Source organism: Typha latifolia, chromosome 13, assembly GCF_019914945.1.
Source record: "Typha latifolia isolate L0001 chromosome 13, TyphaL0001v2, whole genome shotgun sequence".
Taxonomy (NCBI): Eukaryota; Viridiplantae; Streptophyta; class Magnoliopsida; order Poales; family Typhaceae; genus Typha; species Typha latifolia.
The window spans coordinates 1,709,668-1,732,610 of NC_133098.1; the positions used below are offsets into that span (position 1 = coordinate 1,709,668).

At 37.3% G+C, this 22,943-nt stretch overlaps 2 protein-coding genes and 1 long non-coding RNA gene across 5 annotated transcripts; 2 read left to right on the forward strand and 1 right to left on the reverse strand.

The window, feature by feature from the left end:
* Positions 1–6,693: 6,693 nt before the first annotated feature.
* LOC140800364 (protein CELLULOSE SYNTHASE INTERACTIVE 1) lies at positions 6,694–19,352 on the forward strand. 3 transcript variants are annotated; one of them, XM_073155106.1, is made up of 8 exons: positions 6,694–6,936; positions 7,413–7,517; positions 8,126–8,184; positions 10,826–13,880; positions 14,055–16,599; positions 17,326–17,780; positions 18,763–18,879; positions 18,995–19,352. In XM_073155106.1, the coding sequence occupies exons 2-8, from the start codon at positions 7,452–7,454 to the stop codon at positions 19,133–19,135; spliced, it is 6,438 nt and encodes a 2,145-aa protein (XP_073011207.1). In that variant the 5' UTR covers positions 6,694–6,936; positions 7,413–7,451; the 3' UTR covers positions 19,136–19,352. The 3 variants fall into 3 exon arrangements, with proteins under 3 accessions (XP_073011207.1, XP_073011210.1, XP_073011209.1); XM_073155109.1 differs by having other exon boundaries at positions 10,835–13,880; XM_073155108.1 differs by having other exon boundaries at positions 6,778–6,936; positions 7,419–7,517.
* On the reverse strand, positions 9,506–10,887 carry LOC140800367 (uncharacterized). The gene is made up of 3 exons (XR_012111185.1): positions 10,758–10,887; positions 9,759–9,863; positions 9,506–9,530 (listed from the first exon to the last, which is right to left on the reverse strand). It is a non-coding gene; the product is annotated as an uncharacterized lncRNA (long non-coding RNA).
* Positions 19,353–19,477: 125 nt separating the features above from the next.
* LOC140800366 (heavy metal-associated isoprenylated plant protein 23) lies at positions 19,478–22,587 on the forward strand. Its single transcript, XM_073155111.1, has 2 exons — positions 19,478–21,933; positions 22,020–22,587. The coding sequence occupies exons 1-2, from the start codon at positions 21,786–21,788 to the stop codon at positions 22,316–22,318; spliced, it is 447 nt and encodes a 148-aa protein (XP_073011212.1). The 5' UTR covers positions 19,478–21,785; the 3' UTR covers positions 22,319–22,587.
* Positions 22,588–22,943: the final 356 nt, after the last annotated feature.

Here is a 22,943-nt window from a genome sequence, read left to right on the forward strand (position 1 = left end):
AGTGATAGTTTAGGGAGTGAAAAGTGAATTATCCTTAAAAATTATTTTAAATTATTTTAAAAAACTATCCGATACTATAATATTGTAGTATAAGGAAAATTATCTTCTTTTATGCAAGATAAAAATTATTGATAAATATTTACGCTCTAAACTGTACAAAAGAATAATATTTTAGTCATTTTTATGTGTTTGCTCACTGCTTCACTTTAACAATAATCTATTAAGAATATTCTATTAAATAACTATAATAATAATTCTAAAATAGTCAAAAGAAATTTAGTGACAATTATGATATTTTAAAATCTTATAATATATAATATTATCGGTAGTTTAATGCCATATCTAGTTTTATGAATAATCTAGACACTATTCAAAATGCTATGTTTACTTTTGTGAATGAAATATTCCTGCTTATCTTTAGGCAGTGGTGCCTATAAAATTTAACATTTTGCCCCATTTATTGCGAGTTTAAAATTAATCAAAGGCTCACTGTATAGGAAATATAATATATCATGGCGTTGCAACTTGAATGCTAAAAGTTGATTTATATAAAAGTAAGAATCCTGATCAAGAGTATATACTTCATAGATAACAAAAACTAACCTCTTCATAGATAACAAAAACTTTGTGAACTATTGTCCATTTTTATACAGACCTTTAATTTATTTTTCATGGTGCTACTTTAGTTAGTTGTCTTTAATATTTTTCTATTAAAAAATATCACATTATGAATATTTTACTCTCATTTTAAAGGGTAAGATATCAATTTGACATTTTTTTTTCATTAACATTATTACAAGGGGTGAGAAATATTGAATAGTTGAGGAGTTTGAAGTGTTGTAAAGAATAGAGAAATAATTTAAGAGGAGTCTTAAGTATAAATTAACTCTAAAATTAATTAGCAAAGAACATAAACCTAACCATGAATAGCATAAGGAGATGCCCCCACAGACTCCACCCACCACATCCATGAGCTAATTAAAATATTATTAATGCTGCTGGTATTAATCACATCATCATCACCTACTTGAAGAAGATAAATTGAATAGAATTGTCTGAAAAGAAATAGAAATCAAATAACATCAGGCGTGCCAAGTCAACACCTAATGAGAGATAAGAAAAGTTGGAAGCAAACTCACAAGACCTATTCATGGAATCTCAGCATTAACTTTGATAAGCTTTCAAAGGTCCCCGGCCTATCTCCTCTTGGAAGAAACTGTCTGTGGGGGCCCTCAAAATAAATTCAGATGGTATTTTCTGCAACTCTTTTTGATCGGGCACTCCAACTCCAACACGTAGACATGATCATTAGGTTTAATCTGCTCAAACTCGGCCCGAACTCACCCGATTTTAATCAGGCTAAGCCCAGCTCGTCCCAAACCTGAGATAGTAGTGGACAGCATGAGTTAAGCTTTTGCCCGCCCGGTCCGGTCCGAAAGCTCGATCTACTATTCTCATCTATAGCCCGATGCATAATGCATATATATTTCTATAATTTTTTTAGTCCCATATTAAATATTTAGTAAACTATATAACAATATATAAGTATGTTTCCACGAAAGATAACTAAAATGTTTTCATATAAACCTACTAAATTCAGCCCAATTGATTTATTTTTAGGGAGGCTATAGAGTAAATTAGTAATTGAGTTAGTGTGTGATATAAAATATAATTTTGATAAATAATATTTATATTTTAAAATATAATATTTAGTTATTATTATCAAAATAACGAGTTGTATTTGAGAACAGAATAAAAGAAAAAGTTATCCCGGAGAGCTAATTAATATTGTTCCTTCTAAAGTCAAAGAGATCTTTTGCTCATTGAGGTGTAAGTTGGCACCTTTTACTTTTGGGAAGTTTCACCTTTAATGCAGTTGCTTTAATTCCTTCACGAGTGCAACTGTCCATCACCATGGCCTGCCTCCAGCCAGGTGTTTGGTTGCTCACTTGCTCTACAATTTAATTAGCTGTTAAAATCTTTACATATGGATCAAAAACTTACAACAAATGGATTTTTTTTTATTTTTTATTTTTTGAAACTTGAATTAAATGGAGATGGCTGATGACATCTTCATTCACAAATTTCGAAAGTCGAAGAATCAAACATAAATGCCATGTAGCAAATCTAATTAAGAGTCCAGCTGTTTGTGATTTATGTGAGTGCTTCACCCACCTTTCCTTCATCAAGACACGTTGCATGCAGGAAGATAGTGGAGTCGAAGAGCTCTATATATATATCCATCAAACCCCTTAAAAAGTTTCAATCCTCCACTACTCCTCTCTAGCAACCCTCCCTTCCAATGCTCCCATCTCTTCTTTTTCGAAAGAAGAGAGGCACTAGTTCCATTTCCATCATCGCCGAGCCTCCACTTGGCCTCAAAACCCTAGCCGACACGGCCCTCATTCGATCCATCGCACCTAATAGCGTCACGAGAAATTTCCAAGCATCACGCTCTGCCTTCTCGTCGGCCTCTTCGTCAAACGATGAAATTATCAATATCGAGGAGGAAGAAGAGGAGGAGGAGAATGCATGCTGCTGGGCTACTTACGGGAGGAAGGGGCATAGCCGCCGGTTCCCGCCGCCTATTCCTTTGCTAGCTCGGACGGGGAATCAACCGTGCCACATGCCATGGGTCTTGAAGCGAACTTACAAGGACGACGGCAGCCTTGTGATCCAAGAAATTAGAGTTAGGCACCATCACTACTTCCGCGCCCACAGGGAGAACGGTCGTCTCGTTCTCCGACTTGTCGAGTTGGAAGACTACTCTCCCTTATTCACTTCCAGCCCAAAATACGAGGCAGACGAGAAGGAGAAGGAGGAGGAGATGCATGCTATCGCGGAGAATGATCAAGAAAAGATTAGAAGGACGAGTTCTGAGGCCAAATTTGAGACTAGTGGGGCCACTAGAACAAGGGAAATCGACGTGCCAACATTGGCGTTGCCATCCACCGTGATGCTATCTTCTTCGATGTTGGAGCCGGTGTGTGGGAAGGGCTGCTTTGAAAATGGGAGGTCGAATCCACTGCACCAAATGCCATTGAGCAGGCTGCGAGTAGTGCATGGCTAGGCACAAAAATGTAACACTCACTTGAAATATCTTTTGCTTCTTAACATAGGATGGTTTGAAAGAATTGTAGATCCTTTTAATGTTCTTCCTACAAGTCAACCCCTTTCCTCTCTATAGGGTCAACTCACAAGGATCAAATTGGAAGAGATCTTTTGTAAGTTTGCATTCCACCGTTAATGCAAATGCTTTAGTTTAGCCCTTGTCTGATTTGATTATTTAGTTTTTTTTAGTCTTAATTTTTTTAAGAATAAACTTAATTAGATAAAAAAAAATATTTAGTTATTAAACCAGTTTAGTTTAGAAGGAACTCCTTCGCAACCGTTCGGCCCTCCTCCAGCCAGGTGTTGGTTGCTCTGCCATTTATTTAGCTGTTAAAATCTTTATATATGGATCAAAACTTACAACAAATGGATTGTTTTTATTCACTTTGAAACTTGAATTAAATGGAGATGGCTGATGGCATCTTCATTCACAAATTTCGAAAGTCAAAAGAATCAAACATAAATGCCATGCAGCAAATCTAATTAAGAGTACAGGTGTTGTGATTTATGTGAGTGCTTCACCCACCTTGCCTTCATCAAGCCACGTTGCATGCAGGAAGATTGTGCAGTTGAAGAGCTCTTCCTTTTGACTTTGAGCTTTTGACAGTCACGCACACAACTAAGTAATGAATAAGAGACTAATTTTTCATTCATCTTGGAGCAATCTTGGATGTTGCAGATGTCCCATGAGACACAAACACAAAAGTTGGAATGAAACAATTAAATATGATAGATCTAAAAAGGAGAGAAAAAGAACTCAACTAGCTATTTCAAACTCTTTAAACAAAATCTAGAGAAGTTCAGAATGAATAATTTTCAGTACATTGTATTTTATTTATTAATTTTTTTTTCCTCTTATCAGCAACGCATGGAGATCTTTTCATAAAATTGGATTTCAGAAATTTTCAAAGGACGTAAATATCTTGATAATACAAGAAAACTTTGTTAATTATTTCAAAAAGTTGCAGACTAGCGAGACTAATTGTTATCTCCCATCTGTTGTAAATGAATGGTGATTATTGAGCAAATCAGAAAAGGTATACAGATACTTGTTATTCCCTCTAAGTAATAAATATTTTTTAGAAAATCTATCACCTTATATTTTGTCTTTATTATCATTCATATTCTACTATATGGATTATTAGCCTCTTGCATTTTACTTGAAAAACTTCCAAAATACTCTGTCATTAATTTTCTTACTGGTCAATTACTACATAAATGAATTAAAGTAATTATAGGTGCAAAGTAGCCTTAATACACTTGAATACATTTTTTTTTTCCAAACTAAAAGATAAAAATAAATTGAGAACAGGATTTTAAAGTTAAATGATGGGTATTCTATGTACTTTAAATTTTTATTTTCAGAACTGATAGATTATTGTCTATTATGTTTATGTTTGCTGTTATTGAAGGTAAAATTAACTCATGATTTTTTTTAAGATATTAAATATAAAATGCAAAACTATCAATTCAGTCTTCTACTGAACCCCCTACACATTATTTATAGATGTCTCCATTGGCTACTCTTTCATGAAAGAGTGATAGAGATAGAGAAATATTCTATCCAATAAGTGCTAAAATTTGAGGTTGTTGGAAGTGTTAATTTTTTTTCCCTTTTTTTTTTGTTGAAAGGAATGTTGTACCTTGAAAGATGAATGCAAGAAGCTTGGTGGGTGCAAAAGGCTTACCTTTATTATGAGGCAAAGGAGATGCCCTACAATTTGGATGACTTAGGAATATCTAATTATATTACACTGCATGTCTATATATATAGATATACATATGCCTTGTCCTTGAGACATATAGAAAACCCCACATGCATGTGAGCAGTTCTTATCTGTACACAGAAACTGATGGGTTGTACTGTAAGAACTTACAAGGATCTGCTTGGAAATGTCTAATTGACACCTAAAGTGATCTGGATTGATGACTGTGTTACTGATTCTTCTTCTAATTTTTTTTAAGAATAATTACACTTAAAATTTCTAAATTATTATTTTTTAGAACATTTTTCTTTTTGACACATAGATCTCTCTGGACATCGTAGATAAAAAAGCTTGAAAGATCAAAATATCCCTATAAGAAGATAAGAGTATTTTGATAACTGAAATTTCTCTTTTTTCTCTTTCAAAATATAAGAATAAATATATCATATAATTACTCATGTGGCTTGCAATTGATAATTTAGAGATAAAAAAGATAAGTGTTTGGGAGTGTTTGAAATAATTTTAATAATTCTAAAAGTCTAAGTATAATTAAATTTTTTTTATCTGGCCTCAACTTAGTTTCTTTTTGCCTCCTCTTATTTCTTCCTAATACTGTTTAATTGACTGTTAATACACCAATCAATTGCACATGTATATTTGGAGCTGTTCCATGGCATCAATTTTATTTTATTTTATTCAGGGTTTGGAGCAATGGAACATGAATAAAAGATTATGGAAGATAAGAATGTTTAGGAGTTGCAGAAAAAGTTCTATATTTTAAACACCACCATCATGATCTTCTTCTTCTTCTTCTTCTTCCTTTTCCTTTTCTTTTTGTCTCTTTTACTTTTAATTTTTGCACAAAAGGATCAGAATAATTATACGTTTTGCAGTATTATGTACGTACAAATTCCTATTAAAATAGTTCTACAGAGTGAAGTAAAAATGAGAGAGAGACCCTATAGAATAAAAATATATATTTTAGTTTTTGTTGCAAATATGCAACAAGTTAGTATGCCACTTTCTCTTTCATCACAGTTATTTTTAGTAATTTTCAGCCTGAATATTTAGGTCACAGAAAGCTGCAAGCCCTTTCCCAAAACTATATAATAAATTATGAAAATCTCATATTATTTGAAGAAAAAGGTGTAAAATTAAGTTAATTTTTACTAACTACCCCCTAACAAAAATTAAATTGCATGTGCATTTCATCCACGTGGCCGTGGGAAAGGTATGCATTTAATTAGTTTTTGTAAGTTGCGAGATTGTTATGCCGTCACGGTCAAGCAAAGAACGTTTTCCTCGCATCTGTTAGCCCGTCCACATCAGCTTGATTGATCCGGAATTGGACGGTGGTGATTCGTGCAAGACACTGTGATGCAGTGTAGTTTTATAAGGAAGTATATTCTCATAAATGGGGGGAGGTTGGAAGTTTGGTATGATAAGGAATATTTTTTATTTTATTTTTATAATTTTTAGCCCATGCAAAAATGTTAATTATTAACTACCACCGTCACTAGCCACTACTATGCACTATTATCTTATAATTTGGGCATTTTTTTGCATATTATAGTGTTTGCCAGCTGTTGTTGATAGAGAGAGGAGCGCAAGAAATAGCTGTTAACTTGGCTAGCTGACCTTTTATCTAAATCTTCGAATTTTCTATGGCTTATTTATAAATTGTTAATAAATATACGTGGATTACGCTACGGATTCACAATATTTTTGGGGAATTTTATCAAATAAAACCCTAGAACGTTTAACAATTTAAGAAACGCTAATTTTGCGGCTCGCGCCGGTTCGCTCGGAGCCGCCGCCAAAGCTCGCGGAGTGCCTTGTCAATTGTCGGCAGTCGTTGGAGAGAGGGGGAGAGAGAGAGAGAGAGAGAGAGAGAGAGAGAGAGAGAGAGAGAGAGAGACAGAACACCTTACTATAAATTTCACTTGGCTTAGTTAAGTGCGGAATTTTAGAAGAAAAGGGTGAAAAGAAGTTTTGAGGATTTCTCTCTCCGCGGTGGAGAGAGAAAGAGAGAGAGAGCTCCATTCCTTCAATTCTAAAGATCTCTCCTTCTCGTTCTCTTCTTTGAGATTGAATCGATTACTTCACCAAGCCATCAAAGGTTAGTGTCAAGGTTTTTGAAATCTTCGCATTTTTCGGTGGATTGTTGGAGGATAGGGAGTGTGAGCAGGTGATCTGGTCTCTTTGTAGTGAGTGACATCAATGCGATTGTTTTACTCCAAAATTTTCGTGATTCTTTTTTGAGATCCGAGTGGTTTTAAGTGGAAAGTGCGTGGATTTAGTATGGTTTCTTTGACGAATTTGAGGCATTTGAGAGAGGAATGAGTGATCTATATGTGGTTGGTAAATCAGTACTGTTTGTTTGGATTTAGTTCCGATTTTGTGTAGAGACCTTGAATCACTTAGAATTGGTTAGATCTGTGTAGGTTTGGAGGTGGAAGGAGTGAATTCAGATCCAGATCTGGATCTGGAATGACCTTCCTGGAGAAATCTTGATTCTGATTCTGATGCTTTTTAGCGTAGATCTCAATGCGTCCTTTTCTTGAATTGGCTTTTAACACTTTCTAATGTTTGAAGGACTAGATCTATTCGACGAGAGTTTAAAATTTAGAGGAGATGGCGGCTGCACTAGCGTGGAGGTACACAGGCACCAATGGCAGCAGCCGTGGAGCTGCAGATCTGGTAAGATTCTCCTTGGTGTGTTCTTTGTGTAAGCCCATGATTGTCGTTCTTGCAGCAATGTTACTATAGGTGAAACTGATAGCAGCTTACACGCATGGTCTTTGCATGCCTTCTTTTTGCAACGCTTTGATGGCATAGGTTTTTCTGAGTAAAATTATTGAGCAAGATAAAATTTTGTATGTGACAATTTGTGTATGATAAACACTAAACCAAACTTGGATCTGTTTTAGGCATGAACACTAGTCTTTTACTCTTTTGCTATTTAAGCTGAAATGTTTGTCGTTTCTAGTCTATCTTGTGGCAAAGAAGTTTTAGAATGTGTTAGTACACTTCCTCTGGCCGTGGACCAATTGTGGTCGTAAACTACGGCACATTGGAATTGATCAGTAGCCAAATTGTTGGACTACAGTATGTTTAAGGAGCAAAATTATCATAATTAACCATCCTTATGAGATCAGAGGGTATTTGTTCTCCATTGAAGTTGTCTTGCACCTAGACAGTTAAGTCCTCTCTGCACACTCAGCTTAGTATGCTTCAGTTTTTTTTTCTTTGTATGATAAAGCTCGTATCTTTGATATCTTCATTCTTTTTTCCATGTATGCTCACAGGAAAGAAATACGGATACAGAACCCCCAACTCCACACTCGGTCATAAAGACAGGCTCAAGGTAAATGTAAAATGTTTACTTATAGGTTGCATATCATGTAGCTGTTACCAGACATTCTGATGAGACTAAGGTAAAAACTACATTCCATATACATGATGTCAAGATTAATTGCATTAATTAAACCACGATATTGAACCCTCCCTTTCCTTTTTATCGCGGAGTTAAGAGAAGGTGTTTATATATATATGCATGTGTATATGTTCATCTACATTCTTGTTATGAACTTATGATATTGGTCTTAAACCTATGATAACTAATAGGACATCTTATTGCTCATGATCTGCAAATCAGAAGTTCTCGAGAGATAGAAATCAGACATACATGCTGGAAACAGTTACAGTTGATCAGGATTTCTATTGTCGGAGCGCATGTTCATGAGCGGTATTCTTACAATTTGATATATCTGCTTCTAAACTACAAGCTGTTGAAACTGAACACCTAGTTTACATGTTTAAGTACCATCAAATCCTGAACCTTCTAGAATCTAGATTATTATGACATGTCATAAACTTTATATTAAATAGAGTGAATGGATGAAAATGATATAAACCAAATAGGCAGTAGTAAATGGTTTGATTGTTCATATATCATGATCTTTCAACCTATCAATCAAACATGAAAAATATCTTTAGACACATTTTTCATGTATATCGGATCCTTGCTGACAGAGAGGCAATAATTTGAAACAGATTAGCAATATTCTTTCTCTTAATTTTTCTTACTTTGTTTTTGAATGATATTCCATTCATTGAATAAATTACATTGAAGAGCTGAAAAAAATTTAGATAGAGAATTTCCACTTTTTCGCTTCAAAATGTTGTGCCCAACTTTGTGCATATAAGGGATTGTTTATGCTTCGCTGAAGCATAAATACTTTTATGATTTCAATTGCATATTGACCTATGCGGTTCAATACATCAAAATGACATACATGGATCTGCATGGGAAGCCTAAAGACAAAGAAAAAGAATGGAAGAGTTTCAACTTTCATCAATGGCCTTGAATGATAAGAAGATGAATGATTTATACCGATTCATCTGAGCTAAATGTAATATGCTCTGGATGTGTCCTCAAGGAGTTTACATTATGATGTGAAGGTTTGTATTTAGACGACTTCACATGTATTTTTAGAAGAGCTTGTACCAAGTTTCCCATGAGTAGTAGTTTGTCCTGTATACTTGCTAATATATCATGTGTGGGGCCTAGTTTCTCAATGTTTTTATATTATGATTACCATGCAGATCATCTTTTTAGATGACTTAGTGCTCTTTGACATGATATCAAAACCATGTTTGTCATGCCACCGGAACATTAGGTCATCCCCTTGTGCACTTTGTATGTCATATCTGCAAATGTAAGCTTTGCATAAGGTCATATAATACGAAATTGAACCAATTTATGAATTATGGTTGGTGCCTTTAGAATGTTTTCATTTGCATAATGAAGTATGATAAAGGCACACAACTCTACTTTTGAACAAGAACAAAGGGTATTTGCACATGACTCTAGAGTACCATCATACGTGGCTACATTAGTTCAAGCTTCAACTTTAAAAGGATAGGGAACTCAACTACCTGAGTTTTGATGCTTCTGTAGTCATCAATATCTCCTTATCTTCTCTAGTCATCCTCATCTTCCTCGTGGTCGTTATTAGGTTTCCTTCATACCTTATCTGATTGCTGTGCTTGAGGGCCATGAGTTAGTTATATATACAAATAGAAAAAAAAATCTATGGCAGCCAAGCTGTAAGGTAAAGTTGAGCCATCATGAGTGTGAGGTTAGAGATCTACTTCGGTATTTGTATGCATATCATCCACTGCAGCTGTCATTAAGCTCACTTTGCTCTTTCTCTGAACATTGACTGTGGAATTTTTGGATATTATGGTACTACTTATGAGTTTTTAGACAAATAAGGGCAATATTATTTGGAGGACACTAGGACTTCAAAGAGATTTCATCCAAACAGAGAGGAAGAAGCAAATGAAGCAGATTAGTACTTCCTGATGGAAGGAAAGATGACAGAGAAATAGTGGAAAAGTAGGAATTTCAACTTTTTTCATTTTCTCCAACACTCATTACAGGGTACTGTTCTTGTAGAAGGTTTTAACCTTCAATCATTTTCCTCTCTCTCTCTCTCACTTACATCTAAATGAGATAAGCCTTTTTTGTATAAATTTGAGATTTGCAACTGTAGTTGGATTTCTCTCCTCATTAAAAGAGGAGGATACTTACTGGGGAAAAAGTATATAATAATGCATGGAATTATCTGTGGAGATAGATCTTGATTCCTGCATTTATTATCTCTCTACATGGATTCAGATTTTGGTCTAGTTGAAAACTATAAAGTCAAAATGGGTTTGATCAGAATGAGACACTAAAATGACCTCAAATTGTGTTGATTTCTGGATTTTGATAGCATAGGTCACCAAACCATTATTGTTGCATTGAGTTATATGCTACCTAAGGATGACCCTCATATTAAAATGGGCTTTTTAAAGTACCAGTACTTAATTTTTCAGTATAATATTTTACTTTGATATTTTTTCCTAACTGAAGTTGGTAACAATTATTACCTTTATTCAAGTAATTCTTTTTGCTTTTTTCAGCTTTTCCTTTAGATCTGATGAAATGTCGCTTGCAGAGATCGCAGTAGTATGGAGGATGTAGATGGGACACTTTCGAGTGTAGCACAATGTATAGAACAATTGCGCCGAAGTTCTTCAACCCCTCAAGAGAAAGAAAGCTCATTGAAACAGTTACTGGATCTTATTGAAACCCGTGATAATGCCTTTGGAGCTGTTGGTTCACATTCACAGGCTGTTCCAATACTTGTTTCTCTCCTCAGATCAGGGTCATTAGGAGTGAAGATACAGGCTGCTTCTGTTTTAGGGTCTCTCTGCAAGGAGGAAGAACTAAGGGTAAAAGTTTTACTTGGCGGTTGCATTCCTCCATTGCTTGGTCTTCTTAAATCCAGCTCTGCTGAAGGCCAAACAGCAGCTGCTAAAACTATATATGCTGTCTCACAAGGTGGGGCCAGGGATCATGTCGGATCAAAGATTTTCTCAACTGAAGCTGTTGTTCCTGTATTATGGGTTCAGCTGAAAAATGGTCTCACAAATGGAAGTTTGGTGGATGGTCTGCTTACTGGGACACTGAAGAACTTGTCAAAGAGCACAGAAGGGTTCTGGTTTGCAACCATACAATCTGGTGGAGTTGATACACTTATAAAACTGCTTGGTTCTGGAGAAATGAGTACCCTTGCAAATGTTTGCTATCTTCTTGGATGTGTAATGATGGAAGATGCATCTGTCTGTTCTCAAGTTTTAGCTGCAGAAACCACAAAACGACTCCTCAAGTTATTAGGGCCTGGTAATGAAGCTTCTATTAGAGCTGAGGCTGCAGGTGCTCTTAAATCTCTTTCTGCACAATGTAAGGAAGCCAGGCGTGAGATAGCTAATTTCAATGGCATTCCTGCTCTTATAAATGCAACTATTGCTCCATCAAAAGAATTTATGCAAGGAGAATCCGCTCAAGCACTACAAGAAAATGCAATGTGTGCGTTGGCAAATATATCTGGTGGGTTGTCTTATGTCATTTCCAGCCTTGGTGAAAGCCTTGAATCATGTTCTTCACCTGCACAGGTTGCTGACACACTTGGTGCTTTAGCTTCAGCCCTGATGATATATGATACAAATGCTGAATCTATCAGTGCGTCAGACCCTTTGATTGTTGAGAAGATATTGATAAAACAGTTTAATCCTAAGTTGCCATTTCTTGTACAAGAACGCATAATTGAAGCATTAGCCAGTTTGTATGGAAATGCTATTCTCTCAAAGGCACTTAGCAATTCTGATGCAAAACGTCTTCTTGTTGGTTTAGTAACCATGGCAACTAATGAAGTGCAAGACGAGCTCACAAAATCTCTTCTTACTCTCTGCAATAAGGAATCTAGTCTATGGCATGCATTACAAGGTCGTGAAGGGGTCCAATTGTTGATATCTCTTCTTGGTCTCTCTTCGGAACAACAACAGGAATGTGCTGTTGCTTTGCTTTGCCTTTTATCCCATGAAAATGATGAGAGCAAGTGGGCTATAACTGCTGCTGGAGGTATACCTCCTCTTGTTCAAATATTAGAAACGGGATCTGTAAAAGCTAAAGAAGATTCTGCAACTATCCTTGGAAACCTTTGTAACCACAGTGAAGATATACGGGCATGCGTAGACAGTGCTGATGCTGTTCCTGCTTTACTGTGGCTGCTGAAAAATGGAAGTGACAATGGAAAGGAGATAGCATCTAAAACGTTAAACCATCTTATCCACAAGTCAGATACGGGAACCATTAGCCAGTTATCTGCTTTACTAACCAGTGAACAGCCTGAATCTAAAATTTATGTTTTGGATGCATTACAAAGTTTGCTTTCAGTTGCGCCCCTTAACGATATTTTGCATGAAGGAAGTGCTGCAAATGATGCCATTGAGACAATGATAAAAATCCTCAGCTCCTCCAGGGAAGAAACTCAAGCCAAATCTGCATCTGCTCTTGCTGGAATCTTTCATTGCCGCAAGGACCTGAGAGAAACTCATGTTGCTATAAAAACTTTTTGGTCAGTCATGAAGCTTGTTAATGTGGAGTCTGATAAAATTCTGACGGAGGTTTCATGCTGCCTTGCTTCTATTTTTCTTTCAATTAACCAAAACAAGGAGCTGGCCGCAGTTGCTCGGGATGCATTACCTCCATTAATCTTGCTAGCGAATTCCTCAGTTCTGGAAGTAGCAGAACAGGCAACACGAGCTTTAGCAAACCTTCTTCTGGATTATGAAGTGTCTGTGCAGGCAGGCCCTGATGACATTATTTTCCCTGTAACACGAGTTCTGCGAGACGGCACTATTGATGGAAGAACTCATGCAGCTGCAGCAATTGCACGTCTTCTACAGTTTCGTTCCATTGATCAGGCTTTGTTAGGTAGTGTTAACCGTGCTGGAACAGTTCTCTCTCTAGCTGCGCTTTTGGAATCTACTAATACTGAAGCTTCTGCTACATCAGAAGTCCTTGATGCACTGGTGCTTCTATCAAGATCAAAAGGAGCAAGCGAGCATGTAAAATCTCCCTGGGCAGTTCTTGCAGAGTATCCCCACACAATTCTTCCCTTTATTTCATGTGTGGCTGATGGAACACCCTCTGTGCAAGATAAAGCCATAGAAGTAGTGTCAAGACTCTGTTGTGATCAGCATGTTATACTGGGTGGTTTAGTATCTGAAACTTCAGGGTGTATATCATCAATTGCAAGACGAATCATTAGCTCCAACAATTTGATAGTTAAGGTTGGTGGAAGTGCTCTTCTTATTTGTGCAGCAAAACAGCACGGCCAGAAGCTGATAGAATCTTTGAGAGAATCAAACTTGTGCACTCACCTCATTCATTCTCTGATTGGTATGCTCAATTTAACAAATTTATCTACGGAAAACAAGGGTACTGAAAGCATTATGGACATAAGCATTTATAGGCATTCCAAAGAGCAATACAGAAATGGTGATGCTGAGTGTTGCACGGCTGTGATCTCGGGTAACATGATTGCTTTATGGCTGCTTGCCGTTCTTGCTTCTAATGATAACCGAACTAAAGCAGAAATTTTGGAGGCTGGAGCAGTTGAAACTCTTACAGACAAGATATCTCAGAATGCATTCCTATATATGCAAGTATGTTGATTGCTACCGTTAACCACTTAGTTATATACATCTACTCTATGAGGACTTCTGTATCTTTTTTTGATATTCTACCTTGTCTACTTCTTTACCTATGTCATATCTTTTAGAGATAATTAGATTTCACTCTTGGGTCTTACTCTAACTTGATTCATGGTTCTTTGGCAGAGCGATTCTAAAGACGATAATAGCACATGGGTTTGTGCTTTACTCTTGGCAGTGCTTTTCGAAGAAAGAGATATCATACGGTCAAACGCTGCGTTACACTCCATTCCGATCCTCTCTAACTTACTGAGATCAGAGGAGTCAGCAAACAGATATTTTGCTGCACAAGCTTTGGCAAGTCTAGTCTGTAATGGTAGCAGAGGAACTTTGCTGGCTGTTGCTAATTCTGGGGCTGCCAGTGGGCTTATATCTTTGCTTGGTTGTGCTGATAGTGATATAGCTGATCTTTTGGAATTGTCAGAGGAGTTCAACTTGGTGCGCAATCCAGAGCAAATTGCACTAGAGAGGTTGTTCAGAGTTGATGATATCCGTGTTGGTGCAACTTCTAGGAAAACAATACCTCTACTTGTTGATTTACTCAAGCCAATTCCAGATCGACCAGGTGCACCTTTCCTAGCATTGGGTCTTCTAACCCAGCTAGCAGTAGATTGCCCATCAAACAAACTGGTAATGGCTGAAGCAGGGGCTCTAGAGGCACTTACCAAGTATCTTTCACTTAGTCCACAAGATGCTACAGAAGAAGCAACCACTGAGTTATTAGGTATTCTGTTCAGCAGCGCTGAAATACGACGCCATGAATCTGCATATGGTTCTGTAAATCAACTTGTCGCAGTCTTACGCTTGGGAGGCAGGAATTCCCGGTACAGTGCAGCTAAAGCATTGGAGAGCTTGTTTTGTGCAGAACATATCAGAAATGGTGAATCAGCTCGGCAAGCCGTTCAACCTCTTGTAGAGATTCTGAATACTGGTTTAGAGAGGGAGCAGCATGCAGCTATTTCTGCACTTGTTAGGTTGCTTTCTGATAATCCATCAAGAGCCCTTGCTGTTGCAGATGTTGAGATGAATGCAGTAGATGTTCTTTGTCGGATTCTTTCTTCGAACTGTTCAGTGGAACTAAAAGGGGATGCTGCAGAATTATGTTGTGTTCTTTTCAGGAATACGAGAATTCGGTCTACAATGGCTGCAGCTCGTTGTGTGGAGCCTCTGGTGTCTCTACTAGTTAGTGAAAATAGTCCTGCTCAGCATTCAGTAGTTCGTGCACTGGAAAAACTTTTAGATGATGATCAATTGGCAGAACTAGTTGCTGCACATGGTGCCGTTATTCCTCTTGTTGGTCTTCTATTTGGTAAAAATTACATGCTTCATGAGGCAGTTGCTAGTGCTTTGGTGAAGTTAGGGAAGGACAGGCCAGCTTGTAAATTGGAAATGGTCAAGGCTGGAGTGATTGAAAGCATACTTGATATCCTCCATGAAGCTCCTGATTTTCTCTGTGTTGCACTTGCAGAATTGCTTCGAATTTTAACAAATAATGCTAGCATTGCCAAGGGACCATCTGCAGCTAAAGTTGTACAGCCTCTTTTCTTGCTACTATCCAAGGCAGAAATTGGTCCTGATGGACAGCATAGCACTTTGCAGGTTCTCGTGAATATCTTGGAGCATCCGCAGTGTCGAGCTGATTATAACCTGACACCTCAGCAGTCCATTGAACCAGTTCTTACTTTATTGCATTCATCTACACCAGCTGTGCAACAGTTAGCTGCAGAACTACTATCCCATCTTCTTTTAGAAGAACACCTTCAAAAAGATGCCATAACAGAGCAAGCAATTGGCCCCCTTATCCAAGTCCTTGGTTCAGGTCTCCCCATTTTACAGCAGAGAGCTATAAAAGCTCTTGCCAATCTTGCATTGGCTTGGCCAAATACAATTGCAAAAGAAGGTGGTGTCTATGAGCTGTCCAAAGTGATATTGCAAGCTGATACACCTTTATCTCATGTTATATGGGAATCAGCTGCATCTGTTTTGTCCAGTATTCTTCAATACAGCTCTGAATTTTTCTTGGAAGTGCCTGTTGCTGTGCTAGTACAGTTGCTCCGCTCTGGAACAGAAGGTACTGTTGTGGGTGCATTGAATGCCCTGCTTGTGTTAGAAAGTGATGATTCAACCAGTGCAGAAGCAATGGCTGAAAGTGGAGCTGTAGAAGCATTATTAGATCTTCTAAGGAATCATCAATGTGAGGAAACTGCAGCTAGACTTCTGGAGGCACTGCTTAACAATGTAAAGATTAGAGAAGCCAAAGCTGCTAAATCTGCTATTTCACCATTATCCATGTACCTTCTGGATCCCCAAACACAATCCCAGCAAGGAAGGCTGCTTGCAGCTCTTGCTTTAGGAGATCTTTTCCAAAATGAGGGTCTAGCTCGATCTGCAGATGCTGTTTCAGCATGCCGTGCTTTAGTTAACCTTCTTGAAGATCAACCAACTGAAGAAATGAAAGTGGTAGCTATATGTGCTTTGCAAAACCTTGTAATGTACAGTAGATCAAATAAGAGAGCTGTTGCAGAATCTGGTGGTGTTCAGGTTGTCCTGGACCTTATCAATTCCAGCAATCCGGATACATCTGTTCAGGCTGCAATGTTTGTTAAACTTCTTTTCTCTAATCATACAATCCAAGAGTATGCCTCCAGTGAAACTGTCAGAGCTATAACTGGTAAGTTCTTGTCAATCTGATGTTACTGTTTAATCAAATCCTATCAAAATTGAAATGGGAACTCCCCAAACTCTGCGAGATACATTAAGTGATAGAGGATTTTTAGATAAAAGTTATTTTCCTCTGTATAGTGATTGATACATGTCTAGTTTTAAGTTGGTTCTATTAAAGTTAATGTGTTAAACAACCTATTGTTGGGATCAGCATCTCCTTGAAATGGAGTAATAAAATGAATTTGATTTAAGTTCCTAAACTTACCGACTTTGGATATGCTACTGGAGCTCTACATAGGGTTCTAACAGAAATAAATTATTATATTAAAAGAGCTTAGCTTTTTTTCATTTGAGAAATTCAAGGTTCTAGTATTCTGACTTCTAAGAGATCACATTTCAAGGATAGACTATGTGGGAACATGAACTTTACCTGATAGCACCTCTCAAAAGAAGAGGGCATTTAATTTGGGTTGTACGACTTGCTCATTGGTTCCCTCTCCATAATCAGACAATGAAGGTTCAGAATGTCTTGTTTGCTATTTTCAAATGTTAGTTGTACACTCTTAAATACCAGTTAAACAATAGTATAGAGGATTGACGCTGTTCCTCCATACTAAAATAGAGTATCTTGAATATTGCAGATTAAATGCTGAAAGCGTTTGTTTGTACTTAGCTCACTTTACATGAATGTGTTGTTCCTTTCTTATGTCTGATCATGGTTTTTATTTTGCAGCTGCAATTGAAAAGGATATATGGGCTACAGGGAGTGTGAATGAGGAGTATCTTAAAGCACTTAATGCACTGCTTAGCAATTTCCCTCGATTGAGGGTCACTGAACCTGCAACATTATGTATCCCTCATCTTGTGACTTCCCTTAAAACTGGATCAGAAGCAACTCAAGAAGCAGCACTAGATTCACTTTATCTTCTTAGGCAAGCATGGTCAGCATGCCCAACTGAAGTTTTCAAAGCTCAGTCAGTTGCTGCCTCAGAGGCTATTCCTCTACTTCAGTACTTGATTCAGTCTGGCCCACCTCGGTTCCAGGAGAAGGCCGAACTGCTTTTGCAGTGTTTACCAGGAACACTTACGGTTACTATAAAGCGTGGCAACAATTTGAGGCAATCAGTAGGAAACCCTAGTGTGTTCTGTAAACTCACACTTGGTAGCAATCCACCTAGACAAACGAAGGTAAGCACCTGTCTGCATCAGTCCTGTTTGGATCTGTAGGCATATAGATTTTTTTTTTTTAACTACTACAAGGTGGCCCTCTTATATTTTAACTGGAACTTATAATACTACTTCTAGATTAAAGTCAGCTGCTTAGCATCTTCAGTCTCATCATTAGTCCAGTTGGTTCCTTCTTTGCTAGTTCTGAGTTTGAGATACTTATACTGCAGCTATTCATCACCCCTAGGGAAAAAAAATTCTGCATAAAGCTATCAATATCATTTTTTTTCTGAAAAAATTGGATCTATAACATGAGAAAACAATCATAATCTTAGTCTTTTCTATGGTCCTTTCATCTTGTGCATGTACTAGAAGATGTAAACCTTGATTTCTATTCGATTCATTTATTACTTATTTAAATCATGCTCAAAGTATAAGAGGTTTTTTTTTTGGTGGATAGAGATTAAGATGGTCTATATAGTGGAAACTTCTGGTTGTTTGTCGGCAAGAGTCTAATACTAGGTAGTATCACAGTATTATTGGGGAAAAGGTTGAGGATATTTTTACAAGGTGTTTCATCTCAATTTTCCTTTTTTGGGGTTTGAGTTGATAATGCCTCAAGATTGATATCTAAAGGTCTATATATGAAGGTCCTGTTAATTGTTGACTTATTAAAAATGGAAAAGGTTCGAAGGCCTCTCAATTCCTGAGGCATACTATGGGATCGCTTTAGGCCACCTTTCCTAGTTCTTGCTTATATTTTATTATTTACATATACTCATTCTTCTAATGACTGCAAAATTTTAAGGCTAAAAGGAAGCTAACTGAATTTCAATTTAAAGAATTTTATGCTGTTCTCTGTGGCATTGTAGTATATCACTACAACTCTGTTTCTCTTGCAAAGATGATTAAGATGAATCTTGATATTAATCTTTGGCTGCAAAGATGATTCTACTCAATTTAATATTTCTAATTTGCATTAACTTTTCTCTCTAATTGTCAGATTGTGTCAACTGGTCCCACGCCTGAATGGGATGAAGCCTTTGCTTGGGCATTTGACAGTCCCCCTAAAGGCCAGAAGCTTCACATATCCTGCAAGAACAAAAGCAAATTTGGAAAGGTATTGACCTGAACAACATTTGCAATAACAAACTTCTCATATTATAAATAGTTATTTTGTTGACAATGTTCAATCCAAGAATTCCAGACAATCTAATCTGTGTTTCTGGTTGCAGAGCTCATTCGGAAAGGTGACAATTCAGATTGACCGGGTTGTAATGCTAGGATCAGTCGCTGGGGAATACACTTTATTGCCTGAGAGCAAAAGCGGGCCCTCTCGGAACTTAGAAATTGAATTCCAGTGGTCAAACAAATGATAACATCCAATAAGGTAAACTACTCTATGTAATTTTAATTTATAAAGAGTTGAGATTGTTTCCCTCTTTTCTCCTCCTGCTAAATGTTCTCCTTGTGCATCAATGTAAATAGTCAGCAGAGGAATTTGCTCCTTTTGTACCCCTTATTGTGAGTAAAACAGACGCTGTCGGATCTCTGTCTTGCTTGTAATGAATCATTCATTATTTTTTTGCCCAAGATTTTCTTTGATGGGTCTACCAAAAAAACCACTTGTGTAAAACGCTCAGTGATATTGCTGAATCAGGTTTCTGTAACATTTTTGAGATTATCCCTGTCTGTTCTACAGCTATTGAAGTATCAAGATGTAAGGGCATAGGGTTCTGAAAAGTGCATCCACCAGGACTAGCTGTATGACTGCATCTTTCTTGCTCCTTTCACTGTCAAATCCCTTCTCAGCTTCCTCCTCTGTGCAGTAAATCTTTCCCGCATCTTTCACATCCCCATCAGTTGCCCATTGTTAGTGCCTCTTGACATCACAACAGTGCCTGATATAACTCACAGCTGGGGATCCAAACAGAATGCCAAACCCTAACCACTCCCTCCCTCTTAGAGGGGTCGTGTGGTCATCTCCCATCCCATCTCTTTCCATTGAGCTATTCTATAGGTTGCTTAGAGTGGTGTTCAGTTGTGGAACAATTTTTATACTAGTTTAACTATGCTTATTTTTTAAACTTGCATAAAAGAGCTTATACCGGTTTAAGCTATACTAGTGTATAATTGTAAACCGGTATAGTGGTGTTATGATACATATTTTGATAAATGACTAAATAACTTTTATAATAGATGGATAAAGAGAGAATAATTGAAATGACAGTTGATTGAATAATATTTTTATATGGATAAAATAGTAATGAGTAAATATAGAAATATTACAAGAAGAAGAGAGTAGTAGTAAATTAGTATTGAGATAAGTTGTTGTTTAGTTATTATATTTGTATAAAGAGACTTATACTACAATAAATTTATGCTTATTGCACATGTGAACTAACTTTGAATCTTTACTTTGGCCTCTAGGATGGTTGGTACCAATTATTGTGCATGGGCTAAGCAACCCCATCACTCACATGAGGCACAAAGTCTCTTCTTTGGGGCAATTAAAAAAAAAGAAAGAAGGGTCTTCCCCTTCGCTCCTTTTTCCATTGCTCACTTGAAATCCTACACTATATACATCTATACCTACACTGATTGATTGGGTTCTGAGTGCCCCCCCATGTTTGGTGTGAGGTCCTTGTTTTAGCTTTGTGCCATGCATCTGTTCCATCTTTTTGTATTTTCCTTGTGCTATGTGCACTTGCATTAAAAGCATTATTATTTTTCTTCTTGTTACTATTATCTTATATCTCTATATAGTTGTCTATTATCTGATAACAAAAACTTTTAAACGAACTGATCATCTATCATAGTATTAGAAAGTTGTCTTCGATTATATTTAATTTGTTTACGTGCGGTGTGTGTTAAAAGAATCAACTTCTTACAATGCATCCATAATGAAGTTTTCTCATTCTTTATTTATTTTTTTTTGGCTGTGATGACATTTTTCTGGGTGGTGCAATTCCTTTTCTTGTTGACTAAGTTTCTACTGCGAGAAGGAACAAAGGGTCGAACTAGATGCAAGCTGTTAGCTGTGGCATCTAGGCAAAATTTTCTATGAAGGAGATCGATAAAGGGACCCAGTCAAACGATTATATTCTGCAACCATTAACAGGATGCCTTCTTTCTTACTATGTCCACCTAAAGGAATCCACTCACCCATAATTGAACAATGCATATGGACATGCATTGGGTCATATAGAAGTAGCAAATTCTCTGGAGATGACCTCAAAATAGAACACTTTACCCATTTGCTAGAATTGCTTTCGAAGTTCTTATATTTGATGGGAAAAATACTTAGCCGGCAATTAATGCATGCATGCAATACATATGCTAATATCATTTGAAGTTTTAGAATCTAAGGCGAACTTTGATATGACCCAGATTGAGTGGACTAAAAAAAATTCTCACACACTTTGGGAAGTGTTCTAATTGGACAGCCTCACCTCCAATCACAGCCTAATCACTCATTTACTTCTCCATCCATCACTAAGAAAATTTCAAACCAAATGACAAACCTATAGAGCTAAATTTTGATTTGTTTTCCTCATTCCACTCGGCCCTTATCAGTGAAGAACACATGACAGAGCCAAACCTCATTTCCTTGGTCAGAGAGGGGAAGTCCCAAAATCCTTTCTTGTACCATTGAAATTTAAGGCCTGAATTCTCCACTGCCATACACCACATCACTTCAATTATTTTGGAGGACAGAGACCTAGCAGAAAGCACACAGACTACAGTGTGGTTCCCTTTTGGGTTTCCTGAAGACACCCCCTTTAAATTATTATTTTTACCCTCACGTGTACTACATTACATTAAGCTTGGGTTGTGACAACTTTTTTGTGGGCTTTATGCCATTGGGAGGCCTATTTAACAGAGGGTTTGAGGTGAAGCAAAGAATAGAGAAAGACTCTGGGATTTTGAGATCCCAGAGCAAACTTATCTTTTAAATCTGCTAGTTCTTTCCTTCATTCCATCTGATCTTCAAAAAGAGAGAAGAAAAATAATAAGAAGAACACCATGGGAGCCACCTTGGATTACTTCTCTAGTTTGTTGAGCAGTGGCCATAGATACAGGAAGAAGCAGTTGCAGACTGTGGAGCTAAAGGTCAGGATGGACTGTGATGGCTGTGAACTTAAAGTCAAGAAAGCTCTTTCTCACATGAGAGGTTAGTTCTCTAATCAATACACTACTATCTGGATTCTTATAACTCTTGTGTTTACAACACATGCTCCTAGTATGGCTCTCTTGTAGGAGTTCAATCAGTAGAAGTCAATAGGAAGCAACAGAAGGTGACTGTCATTGGATACGTGGAGCCACACAAGGTCCTCAAGAGAGCCCAGTCCACAGGGAAGAGAGCTGAGATCTGGCCTTATATTCCTTACAATCTAGTTGTCCACCCTTATGCTGCCCAGACTTATGACAAGAGAGCACCTCCTGGATATGTGAGGAATGTGGAGGCCATTACCATCTCCAGCCAAGTCATCAGACAGGAGGATCACCTCACCAACTTGTTCAGTGATGACAACCCAAATGCCTGCTCTATTATGTGAGGGAGAAAGAAGCAAACAAGAGATGGAAATCGTTAGGACTAAGAGTAGAATTAAGGAAGAGGAGAGTTCACCCCACACAGTAGGAGTATCTGTATACCTGTAGACTTGCAGAGGAGAATGGGTTATATGCCATGTCTAATCTTCTTTTTTCCTCTTAGTAGGGTCATATGATAGCATACTTTCTAGAGCTTAGCCTGGTCTTACTCTTTGGAGTTGTTATGAAGCAGCTAAATATAATAATAATAATAATAATGTATTGGGTTGTCCTCTGGGTACAAGGTTTGAGTTTTCCTTTTCTCTTGTGTTGTTTACTGGTCTGCAACTGCTTCCTGGCAGCTTTTTTTTCTTTTTCTTTTGATCTCCTGTTCACATGCCTGCAAGCATACCAAAAGCCCAAAGGCAAACAAGGGAACATTGCAAAGTACAGGCTTGTTGGTAAACAAATATAAACACAGAAAGGGCCGAAGAGGTGCGTTCATGGGCATGGAACAATTTTTAATAAAAAGTATTAGGTTGTTTGTAAATTATGCATGAAAGCCCCTCTCCCCTTTGTTGATTTAAGTATTCGAGTAAGCACTCTTGTTTAAGCTGATAGATGGCAACCAGTGCACAGGCATAGGATGAA